The 12,994-nt window shown below is 39.7% G+C and overlaps 1 protein-coding gene across 1 annotated transcript in view; it reads right to left on the bottom strand.

Annotated features, from left to right (window-relative positions):
* CUL3 (cullin 3) overlaps nucleotides 1-12,994 on the bottom strand; it is a 101,947-nt gene that overhangs the window by 46,481 nt on the left and 42,472 nt on the right. Inside the window, exons 4-5 of the mRNA XM_048863011.2 lie at nucleotides 1,905-2,065; nucleotides 444-558 (exon numbers count right to left, since the gene is read on the bottom strand). Of these exons, the coding sequence (XP_048718968.1) occupies nucleotides 444-558; nucleotides 1,905-2,065 (276 nt within the window). The remainder of the gene's footprint in view (nucleotides 1-443; nucleotides 559-1,904; nucleotides 2,066-12,994) is intronic.

The raw sequence follows: 12,994 nt of genomic DNA, 5'->3' as shown, positions 1-12,994 counted from the left end.
GACATTATAAAGGACCCTAATTTAAGGTTAATTGGAAATTTTTGTTATATAGTCACACACAAAAACACAGACACCCTCCTTATTTATCAAGTTACAATTATCGAATGCTGTGCTTTGATTCTTATCAATTGTCACACTATTCAGGAAATTATAAATAAGGATATGATTTGGTCACGGACGCCATAACTTTAGCAGATCTCCGTGAATTCTTCGGCTTCAGCTTCAGTACCGGGCAGTGGGGCTCCAGCTGTCAGCCCCAGGCGGCGGGGTTCTGGCTTCGGCCTCGCCGTGATCATATCTTGATTTTTATACATTTTCCCCCATAACTGTTGCGTGAATTTTGTTTAACTTTACCATGATAAAATCATATCCATAATTATAAATGTACTAGCTCTATTCCATATATAATTAAAATACAAATTTAAGTGGCAACATTGCCGTACCTGAAAGAATTCTGCAGACATCTCCAAAAATGGAGCCTCAAAGTCTTCTTCATAGACTGATCTTCCTTCAAGACCTAGAATCATTAACATCTGGCAAGCATTTCTTATTGCGCCTCTGCCAAAAGATGTTAACAATTTAGAAATTCAGACATGCTTTGAAGATAGAGCAAAAAGAAGAATAAAAGTTAATAAAATGGTACAGAAAGCTGCTAAGATGGTTTCTCTCATTAATGTCCCAAACCGCTAATTTGGTGGGAGAGGGGGGGAAATCAAATCCACTATAAGCAATTTTAAAATATAACGGTCTTACATTTTCTATTTAATTAAATTATTAAAAAAAAACAACATCTTTCAAAGGAACTAGTCTGACAAGAGCAGTAAACAGTTTTGAAATCCATTTCAGTTTATATTGACAGTAAATTCCACAGTACAATGGACAACCAACAGGATTTTTGCTTTAAATTAAGCTAAGTTGAAAGCTACCAACGTGGAGTGAACTGAGCAATTTATTTCACCCAGAACAATCCCACAATTAAAGTTGTAGCACTGGTCTAGTCCAGTGAAAGTATACAGTATTTTTTATTACTGACAAAAGAGATAGTCAGCAAGTCGAAACATGGTTAAGTACATGTCAATAAAGATAATGTAAGAGTGCAAAGGATTAGTCAGGCTGGGAAAAATCCCAGTGTGTGGCACTAGGGGACAATATACAGCTGCTGACAGACAATATTATTCTCTTCATAAAATGCCTGTTGGGCAATCCCAATGACACTACTGCAACTAAAGCAGCATGCAGTTTACATGCCTCCACACCCAACAGCTGCTGTGAAATTGGAGAGGCACAAAAAACTTGCAAATTACTTCAGATGTAGCATGAGGCATGGCAATCAGCATCTGATGAAATTGTAAAACAGAATAAGAAATGTATTTAGAAAGGAACAAATTAACAGAGAAAGGCACGTTAAACTCTAGAAAAGTAAAATGGAGAGAAAAAATAAACCTTCCCCCACCCCAAAAAGGTCAAACAAGGAGTGTCCAGGCAAAAGAGGAAACAAGGAGAAGGAATGCACAAGGAATTGCCTTAACCGCAAACTTTAGAGCAACCTGGAAAGCAAAGTAATGGGAAAGACTTGAAACAAAAACAAAAAATAAAAGCAGGGAGTAAATATGAAACCTTTGTAGTTAAACTAAATATTTATTTAACAGTTTTCTTAGCAGTACACTTTAAGTTATCCAGACATATGCATTCAACATTTACAGGAGACAAGTGCTCAAAAATCTTTTTTTTTGTCTCTAGACTTTTAAAGAACAACTCTCCAACATACCTGTGATCAGAATTACAGACTAACTGGTGGTTTGCAAAGCAAGCAAGCAAGCTATACATATTTTATCTTGTAAATACTACTTACCACTCTATGATTAAAGATTAAATAGAACAGTAATCAGTCAGAGCCATCATACCTATCTACAACTTCTCCTTTCCGCTCTCTTGCGATCATATCCAACAGAGTCTGTCGTAGGTGATCTCTTATACAGCCATAACGTACAACTTGATCTCGAAAAATTATTAATCCCAAATTGTAGACATTCTCCACATTATTTTGTTGCACATATACACGGTCCTATAAGGAAAAAAATACATAAATGTAAATATAAGTTTATATCCCACACACCTGTATAATTCAAAATGTGTTCAAGAGATTGTTCATGGTTTAAACTGCATGGAAACAGCGGAATAATTGAATTACATTCTCCCCCCCACGCTCCCACACCCAGACTGCTACCCTTTATAAACTCAGTATTTAGCTTTCCAAGTCTTTATTTACACAGATTAAAAAAAGGCTAGACTAATCAACACAATGCTGACATTGTTAGTGGCGACATTATATGAAGAAAAACATGTCAAAGACAAATCTGTATCCTTTATGCTGTTCATAGGAGAAAATCGCCATACTATGTGGAAATGCCCATGTATAATCTGAAGTAGCTCCCCCCACCACCCTTTTTATTTTTAAAGGGAACAAACCAATTTAATTATGTTTCCCCTAAGTGAAAAAAAGCTTAGTACTGCAAAAATTCGCACATTCCAAATCTGAACCTTAGTTCCCAATCAAAAATACCCTTATTTTAAACTTTAATTCTATAACAAATATCTATTGATTCACGACATTGCTGGAAATGAAATTTTCAAATTGCTTTTTAAGGAAGAGACAAGGTGGGTGAGGTAATATCTTTTATTAGACCAACTGCTGCTGGTGGAAGAGACAAGCTTTGGAGCTTCACAGAGTTCATCTTCAGATCTGGAAAACATAACCAGAGCGTCACATCTAAATATAAGGTCAGACAGTTTGTTAAGCATGAGGAGTTAACTTAACACATGTTGCAAAAAACCAGGTAAGATGAAGTGGGCAATTAACACCTCTACGGGCAGAGGACAACGGAAGGTTGGTAGTTACAAATTGCTGTAATGAGTCATAAAACCAGCGTCTCTGTTGAGACCACAATTTTTAGTGCCCCAACAGAATTATGCATTTAAGTTCCCATCGGGCCCGGAGTGCCTTTGCTCGATTCCACATCCACTTCCTTCGGGAGATGGACCGTGGCTCCCACTTCTTCTATGCCCTGGAGAAAAAGAAGGGGGCTAAGAAGCACATCACCTGCCTTCTGGAAGAGGACGGCACCCTCCCTCAGAGATCCAGAGGAGATGTGTGGGAGGGCCAGGGCCTTCTACACGAGACTTTTCTTCCCGGATCCGACCGATCCCAACGCTTGCAGAGTGCTCTGGGATGGACTCCTGACAGTCAGCGTGGGCAACCGGGACCAGCTAGAGCTGCCTCTCACTCTGGCTGAGTTCTCAGAAGTCCTCCGTTGCATGCCCACGAATAAATCAACTTTTGAAGATGCTGTGAAGATTTCCTTTGAGGACAAGGGCTGCTAGTGAGCGACCTACAAAAGAGCTCTAGAAGCTCAAAAGCTTGTCCCTTCCACCAACAGAAGATGGTCTAATAAAAGATATCACATCCCCTACCTTGTTTCTCTCATATCCTGAGCCCACCATGGCTACAACAACACTGCACACAATTGTTAAAAGACCGACATTTTTCTTTAAGATCATCACAAACAAACTTATTCCACCTCCATCTCTCTGCTTAGCCTCAACCTGAAGCATTGGCCAAGAAACTCATATATCCAACACTATTTAATATACATTTCAAATATGGGCCACAAATCCTCATAAAACAGTATTCCACCTATTACATATGGCCTAAAGACCATTCCTCTAGAGCCCACCTGCCCATTACTGGATAGTGGCTCCTACTCTCATACACACAGACCAAAAGAAAATCAGTGATCCCACTTTTTGTTGAGTGTTCTAACATTTGTATTAGGAGAAATGGTAAATAAGAGAGTGCCTGATAAACTTTCCTTCCCCATTCATTTGTATGTCTCTCTTATCTCTATTCCTCTCTCCAAAAGTAAACAGGATGAGGTGAATAAATCAGGTAGGGGCTACAATTGTTATCTGGCATTTAATAGTATAGTGCTGAATGAAACCATGCATGTGACATTACTAAGACACCATCAAGAGGAGGAAGTTCTTGTGGTTTGTACTAGTACTGTTGTGAGATGATAAAACGTTTGCCCTTATTTTTAAGAGCATGCTCCATAACTCCAAATAGCAAATCCGCTACTTACTGAAAACATTCCTACACCAACATTTTTAAGGTCTCAGGATATTCATTAATTTTAATACACATTAGTTTCAAAATGTGCTAGTTCATTCCTACCAGCTTGTACAATATAAAAAATTATGGAGATTTTTATAGCTATGCATGTCAGAGTGCATACAAATTCACTGTAGGAAAAAGGTCAGTATTTGAATTGGAGATATAAACACTTAATTGATATTCCGTTAAGCCGCACCGGTTTGTTTACCTGCCGTGTCCGAAGGTTCGGCTGATTGCGGCTCCCAGTGGCCGCAGTTCGCGGCTCCAGGCCAATGGGAGCTGCTGGAAGCGGTGCGGGCCAAGGGACATACTGGCCACTACTTCCAGCGGCTCCCAATGGCCTGGAGCAGCAAACTGCAGCCCCTGGGAGCCTCGATCAGCCAAACCTGCAGATGCGGCAGGTAAACAAACCAGCATGGCCCGCCATGGGCCTTCCCTGCACTAGCGGCGGAACAAGTTTGGGAACCACTGCTCTAACAGATACTATACAAAGAGAAATGAAACAGTAAAACGTGAACAGGTGAGAAACATACACTCTGTGGCACTTATATGAATCATTTAACAATTTGGCCTCAAAGCAATGACTGTTACTAACTGGCCTAACAAATTCACCCTCCTCATGTCACATAATGAAGATGGTCGCTAGAGGATATCACCATTAACCAGACTTTCCTGATACCTTGAGACATTGTTATTTATTTCACTGCCTTGTTTATAGGCTTGCACGCAAGAACATTATAGTCCTTGTCTTGTGATTCTTGAATAAAACCAAGACAAAGTGTACTTTTATAAAAAAAAATCAACAAAGTTGAGGCAATTAAAAATAACTTAATATTCTAGGCAACTTTGAGGAAAAAAAGGGCATACTAGCTCCAAAGAAAATTTATGAACAGAGTTTAAATACTAGGGTATCAATTGACGAGATTAAAACCAGGAAAGTGACTGATCTGTATAGTATCCATGGTATCAGTATTAATGATGCTATTACAACAGTAGCACCTCACACTCCAGTGAATCTGTGATGCTACAGAGTTAGAACAGCACTACTGTTGCTCCTGAAGCTGCAGATATGCTTTCCACTGGGGACAAGTTACTTTTATTTTTTTTATTTGATGCTTTCAAAAACTAGAAACAACTGTGGGACTAAAGCCCTTGTGGCCTAGGTTTAGTACACAAAAGTTGTAGACCAGGGAGCAGCATTTACATCCCAGGAAAAGCAGCAGCAGCAAGTGCTTGAAAGAATAACAGAAACTCCCAGGAGCCAGGGGTTGGCAATGATTCACAAGCTAGAATGTTGCTGAAGTGATTATGGACGCAACCTAAAACAAGTTACCTATTCTAAAATCAACTACTTTCCCAGTCTCTCCATGGGTATACAAAGGAAGAAAGTAAAGATGAGTTCTCTGGGGCAGAAACTGTCTTCAGTCACCTTTTTTGTATAGTGCCTAGCACAATGAGCACGTCTACACTGCATTTTAAAACCCAAGGCAGCCAGTATCAGAGCCTGGCTCTACAGACTCGGACTCTGCTATGACACTAGAAACAGTTGTAAAAATATTTGGGGTTGGGCTGCAAAACGGGCTCTAAAACCCACCTCCCTCACCAGGTTTCAGGTCCCAAGCTCCAGCCTGAGCCCGAACATCTACATAGCTTTTTTTGTGCTGTAGCATGAGCCATGCAAGCTTGTGTCTGTAGACCGTGGCTCTGAGGCCGTGTCCATACTAACCATGCAAGTCGATTTAAGTTAACTTAAGTGGACGTAACATACAGCGGCATCTACTTTGCGCTCAGTCGACAGGAGACACTCTCCCATCAACTTATCGCATCCACGGACCCACTAAAATCGATGCCTGCTGCATTGATCGCAGCAGCACTGATTTAGTCTGTAGTGAAGACAAGCCCTTGAGACTTGCTGCCAAGGGGTTTTTAAATGCCGTGTAGGCACACACCCATCCTGGACCGAGCTTCCTCCGTGCTACCATGATAAAAAATAAACGAGCCTCTTCTCCCTGCCCCCACACATATGAGCCATGCACAATGGGAGTCCCCTGTATTCAGAGGGCAGAACTCACAGGCCTATCCATCAGTGCGGACCTAAGCCAAGGAAATGTGGAGGGTCATGGGCTCTTGTTCTGTGCCCCAGTCAGCATGGAAGTAATACATACAGAACGTTCTTTAAAGGTAGTACAGAATATGCATTCCTAGAAAGTCCTGGATAGCATTATGCTCTACTTGCTAGAGCTCCACTAAGGCAGTACATTCCACACCACCCAATCTAGGGCTCGGTTGTAGCTTCATGTCACAAGCTATCCTTAATTGTTTAAATCTGCCTGTCCATTCAGGTTTACAGAGAATCTTTGGTTATATGCAATTTGGCACTGGCTGTCGTAGACTATGTGTAAATCAAAAGAAGTAGAGCTTGTTTACATATGTAACAACATATGGAATAGCTAAACAACTCAAATTCAATTATGAAACTGAAATATGTCAAGTGAGCTAATACTGCCTTTAAAACACAATTACAGGTCACAGAACCATGCACTATTATGTAATGGACCTACATGAAACTCAGATTGATGCCAGGAAACATTCAAGGAAGACAGAACTAAAGAAAAAACAACAACATAATGCACTTCTGCTTTAAAGAAGCTGTAACTCAAAACTAGCAAAGTCCTATAATTTACAGAAGGTTTTCAATATCAGAACAACAATATCAGGCAACTGAAACCATAAATGTGACTCACTACAACAAACATCTTGGCCCAGGTATGATTATTAGTATAAAAATGCATAAAACTATACGTATATACACATTATTAACCTAACTGAAAATGGTACTTTAACATTAAAGAAGTAAAATTAAACAAAAAAGAGGAAAGAAAGGTGCAATATTAGCTTATCAACATTACCCACATATAACTTCCTTTTTTCAACTTGTGTGTAAGTTTGAAACTTTCATATTTTATTTTAGGTTTTTGTATTATAAATTATTTCTGCAGTTTGCAAAAAACAAACTTGCACATTAGTTAATTCCACCTTTTCCTGATCATCATTGCTTTGGATACAGTGTTTCAGAAAGATGTGACCTATGCAGTTAAGTACAAGTATTTATAAACAAAGCCATCCTCCAAGGGCAGCTCAAGTAGTTACAATATAATAATATGATCTATAATATCTACAATATAATAAATGATCTATAATCTCCATAGGCACATTTAAGAAACAAATTTGTAGTAAAACAATTACCAACAGCCAGTGCTATTTTAATGGCTTTTATGAAATAAATCGGTATCTTCGCTCCAGTTTTTAGTGGAACTGTGTACATTTGATAAAAACCATCACCATATAGTTGGCATCCTTGTTTATTTTCTTCACTTAGGTGATTAACATATAAGAGACTGATGGACCCAGCTACTTTTGGCCCTATGTATTTAGCTTTCAGCTCACATTAAAACAACTCTAGGAAGGTGTTAAACTTACTTGGTAGAAAGATTCTAATAGATTCAACCCATTACAAAACAATTAAACAGTGCAGTAAACTAGGTAGACTTTTTGTAAGTCATTCTGTAACAAAGCTATGTATATATGGTTTTCAAATGTTTTTAGCACCATCCAAGCAAGAATGAACTGTTCTTTGTGGGTAAATCCACCATGCTGAGGAGCCCTGTATTGGGGAGGAGGCTATAAAAGAAGGACTGTTTATTGGCATTCAGTTCAGCCAGGTTGCATGTATATTAGGTGCATATCTGTAGATTAGAGGAGTTTTGAAGATTTTTGAAGAGTTTTCAGAGATTTAGCTCTCCATTAATTTTAATAGCTATTAATTAACAAGTTGGACGCTTACCAGGTTCCATTTCACTGCTGTGGGCACTAAGTGGGAAAATGAGGGAGAATCACAGCTGTTATGCTCTTTGAGGCACAGGGCAAACACCTGGCACTGATCTTGCACTCATGGAGCCCAAGAGCACCTACAATGGGATCCACACCAACGCACACTCGAATAAAAACGCACTTTTAAAAAAATATATCTATATTTTTAAGGTGCTAATATGGTTTGAAAAATGTGGGTAGACCTGAGGCTTGAAAGCAGACTGGTGGCATGGTATTGTGCATACCTGGTTTTCTCAGATAGTAAGGATTCTCAGTTTATAGCCCTGTCCATCTGACCATTCAAAGGGACATTTTAAACCAAAGGAATTTATCATATGTTAAGTTTATGCCTTGATATTAATTCACTAGCAGTTCAAACGCATTTCTGCTGATAAACCATGGGAATCTGAATTCTGCAAATAATGAACCTACACTTCAAAACCAAGAGTTCATAAACATCAGAAACGCCAAGTGGAAGCAGCTGAACTTGGGACCCACATTGTTAGGTACTGGTGAACTATACATGTGTGATGGATGAAAACTAACACACATAAAATGGATATTAATAAGTGCAATGCATTCACTGAAGCATCAGCAATAAGAATGCAACAATGGGTACTTTGGCTATCTTGAAATGTTTACTAATTATCCAACAAGTGGGTAAATAAGTAGATTGAGCCTGAGGACATGGTCTAGGGGATGTCCCTCATTTAGAATGTACAAAACATTCTCCTTTTCTTTACTAAACAAAAGCATCTCTGCTGACAGTATCTGCAGATAAACAAGGTACAAAAATTTGGCTACATTTAGATATCGTTTATGACTTTACCTGTGCTTATATGTGGGGACGCGTATAAGTAGTTTCGACATAATGAGCATCACAGTGTAATGATAGATGCCAGTCATATTTACTACTTTTGGTTCAGACTCATTTTAGAGGATAAAATAAGAGCAAATAATAATACCTTGCATTACGCAGTACTTTACGTATCTTTAAAGAGCTAAGCAATTAAGTCTCAACATCACTGGGAGATGCTACTGGTTACTTGATCAAGTCGTACAACTGTGATTAAAACTCAGACATACCTTCCTCCCCGTCCTATTTTAAACCAATAGCATACATTGTATCAAGGGTCCATTCAAATGAAACAAACAGAAGAAGTGTAAAACTGCAAAGATACGGGAGTGCTAAATTTTTAAGCCAACACTTAAGCCTTCTGTTGGATCATAACACTCATTTCCCATGGCAGAGCCCTTCAATCTATAGCAAGCCTTCCAAATCCATAGGAAAGAAAGCACCCTGCCCAACATGCTGGTTTCCTATCAGATAGGGCTATCTGGAAAAAAATGATAGAGGAGGTAAAATGAAATTTTAAAATGAAAGGTATAGACTGGCCTTTTAATAACAGAAGACTATCTGAAATGGTAAGTCTACTTAGAAACAGGCTTTAAATAAAGCTCTATGACTTTTGAAAGTTTTATTAGACCAATTCTTTACACAACATGTTAATAGATAAGAAACATGTATTGTTTTTGTTCAATAGTTTCTTAAAGTCTATCATTGTAAAAGTTTATAATTCAGTGAAATAAAATGACAAATATGTAGTTCAAGTTTCAGTATTTCTGCTGCTGTAGGCAAAGCTATTTTCTTCTGATAACATTTCTTTTTATGTAATTCATTTTCTCTATTAGGTTCTCACTTTGGTGTAAGGGAAAAAAAAGCCTGCTGAAAGAGGCAGCTAATTAATCAAATGGAAGCCTCAAGAGAGCAGTCGACTATTCTGGAGTATTAAGAGCTGCCAAATACTGCACTGAAGGTTTCCACAAAGTAACCTAGTATTGGTTACTTCTAACCAAGGTTAGTAAGTGGATTTAAACACAGATGGTCAACTTTACTTCTTTGGCACTACACAATGTCTCATATATTACTTCTGGGGGAATTCTGTACCACTGCGCAATGCAGAATTTTGCAGAACTTAATGTTGTGCAGGCAGAATTTCCTTTCCCCGACAGAAATGGGCTGCAGTGCTACTAGCCACTACTAGGGGCTACTTGAACCAGCAGAGCCCAGCTCGCACACAGAAGACACTGCTGGGGGGAGGAAGCAGCAAAAGGGTTCCTGGCAGCTTCAGTTCCCAGAATGCCCTGAAGGAAGGAGAGAGCCGCACACAGGAAAATCCATGCAAACCTGAGACTGAGCATCAGACTGTTTCTCCCTCTGGATCCCTGGGCTCTGGAGGGGGAGGAAGATGGATGTCTAGGTTGGGGGGCGGGGCATGGCTGGGCTCTGGGGGTGAAGGTATCTGGGCTAGGGGGCCCCACAGCTGGGCTCTGGGGGGCAGGGGGAGATTTGGGTGTACTGGCTGAGGGGGGCCCTGCGGCTGGGCTCTGGGGGGAGGGGCTGAGGTGTCTGGCACCCTGGCTGGTCTTGGGGGAGGGAGGGCTAAAGGAGGCAGAGAAACAGGAACTGTGTTGTCATAGGGGTTTCTTTAACTCTCTATTCCTGGGGGAATTTTTGTGCAGGTTTGAACTGTTACAGGCAGGTATTTTGAAATAAATGACCAAAATAATTGAAACTGGCATAATTATGCAGTGTTATATTGACAAATAAAATTTGCAGAATTTAAAAATATTGTGCACAGAATTTTTAATTTTTGGTGCACATTTTTTAGTGCAGAATGCCACCAGTAATAATAATATATATACACTAAATAAATAGCCCAGCCCAGCCCAGCCCAAGCCCAGCCTCACTCATATATAGGAATCTGAGGCAGCCCTACCAAGTTCAGATGGAGAAGAAAAAGAAGACTGAACATGTACCTAGTTATCATTTGTATTTATTCCTGGAGGAATTCTGTACTCCCCCCAAAAAAAATTATAATAAAAAAATAAATTCTGCTCACAATATTTTTTAATTCTGCAAAATTCTGCATATTTTATTTGTCAAAATAACACAGTATAATCACACCAGTTTGAATTACTTTGGCGATTTATTTCAAATTTTATTATTGTCAGCAAGTGTGTCTGTAAGAAAACCAGACAAAAACAAAAGATTCAAGAATTTTGTTGTTGTTGACAGCTTCTTTAGTAGGCATATTAATATAGAACATTGAGTAATTCATTTAAACTACAATAAAGAAATGTATTTCATGACCCCTTTGAAGCAGTGCAAAGGCTTCGGGGAGTCAGGGGTAATGGAGGAGCTAAGGAAAAGGGAAGGAACCTGGGAATGAACCTGGAGGTTTGTTGAGTGTGGACAGAAGCAGCATGGAACTGGGGTTTTTGGAAGGACGGGGGGAAGAATAGTTAGGGAGCTGGAGAGCCTCCCCTATGCAGACCCTGGCTGACCCCTAGCCTCTCCCTTCACTGTACTTTCAAAAGTCAAAACACTGGAAGGCTGGTGGGCCCACTACCATTTTTATCCATCAAGCCCTGGGAGAAGGAAGAGGAGTGAATGGCCCCAGCAGACACTGCTTTTTTTTCCCCTCGGGATATAGCTACACTGTTATTGAGACAGTGTGTATGGGCATACCTGCACTAGCTTTGATTGAGCTAGCTTGCTAAAAATAACTGTAGCTGCAGCAGCACAGGCTCAGCTAGCCATCCAGATACAATCCCGTCTGGGACCCCAGATACATAAATCAAAGCTAGCTTGGGTATGCCTGCACAAGTTGTAATTGTACCTCCCGACTGCTGTGTAGACATACACTAGAGAAGACTACAAGTTCATGCATGAGGTGTGTTAATCCTGAGAGTAGGAACATATAGGAGCAATTTTTAAATGGAGGTGATTATGTCCAAATTTATGTTAGTGATTACAACCAAATATTATGGATTAATACAACACGATCCACACAATGGCTTCCAGCACAACAGTAAAACATGTGACATTGATAACAAAAGACTGCCTCCCAACAACCTGGAAAGTTTCAATAGTGTATTCATCAATCTTAAGGCAGAGATCCCTACATAGCTAGGACTTGTAACTGCAGAGTAATTCATGACTGTCACATGCAAATTAAACCAATACCACACTCTGTTGATAACACCAAAATAAGAGGCGTGCGCACACACACACACAGACAAGTGACCTTGAAGGTTTGACATAATGGGCTCAACCAGAAAGTGTCCATTTTAAACTTAAAATACTACAACTAGGAAGAGGGGGGGAAGTATATATACATATGAGGTGTTAGGAGGAAATAAAGCCACATCCATCATATTAAACCAGCCTCATTCATCTTGCCTCTTATCTATTGCTTTTCACGTAACCAAATACTCTAGTTGCCACAAAAAGATCCTACAAGGGAATCCCTACTTTAAGAAACATCATACAATTTGAAAGTTGGGAGAACCACTGGGTTAGAGGATAAGTGCACACTCAAACTCAAATCATAAATGGCACTCACTGGTATCCTGATTGGCGCACACAGAGGAATACTTACTCTGCATGAAGACTGAACCACTATATTTTTCCCTGGTGGTTCCTTCACACCGCAATTAAGGTATACTGACAAGTCTGTATCAGGAAACTGGATCTTCCTGGGACTACACAAGTTCTCTAGGTAAAGGACTTCAGTCTCCAGGACTGTTAGTACTGCACCTTTACAAACACTAAATTTCACTCAAATTTTATAATATAAAACCAATAAGGGAGCAGGGTTTCTATACAGTCTTAATATTTCAGCTCACCATAACTTGGAGACTCGTGGAGTGTAGCACTTCCGAACAGAGTCCCACAGCACAAAGTTGTTTACCTTTTAGTAGTGTATTGACCAATTAAGACTTTGTTCTAGCTAATTCCAACAAACTATGATCCTCCATCTTTATTTTATTGGATCCACTGGCACTCTTGACATGCTGCAGCACAAGCAATCATCTCAGTCTAAATTTGGTAACCAAGGCGCAGAACACTTTCTTGCTTAACCACCTTTCTGAGCACCTGACTTTTGG

This window comes from Caretta caretta, chromosome 9 (genome assembly GCF_965140235.1).
Source record: "Caretta caretta isolate rCarCar2 chromosome 9, rCarCar1.hap1, whole genome shotgun sequence".
Taxonomy (NCBI): Eukaryota; Metazoa; Chordata; order Testudines; family Cheloniidae; genus Caretta; species Caretta caretta.
Note: the sequence above shows the minus strand (reverse complement) of the source record. Positions and strands in the feature narration are given on the sequence as shown.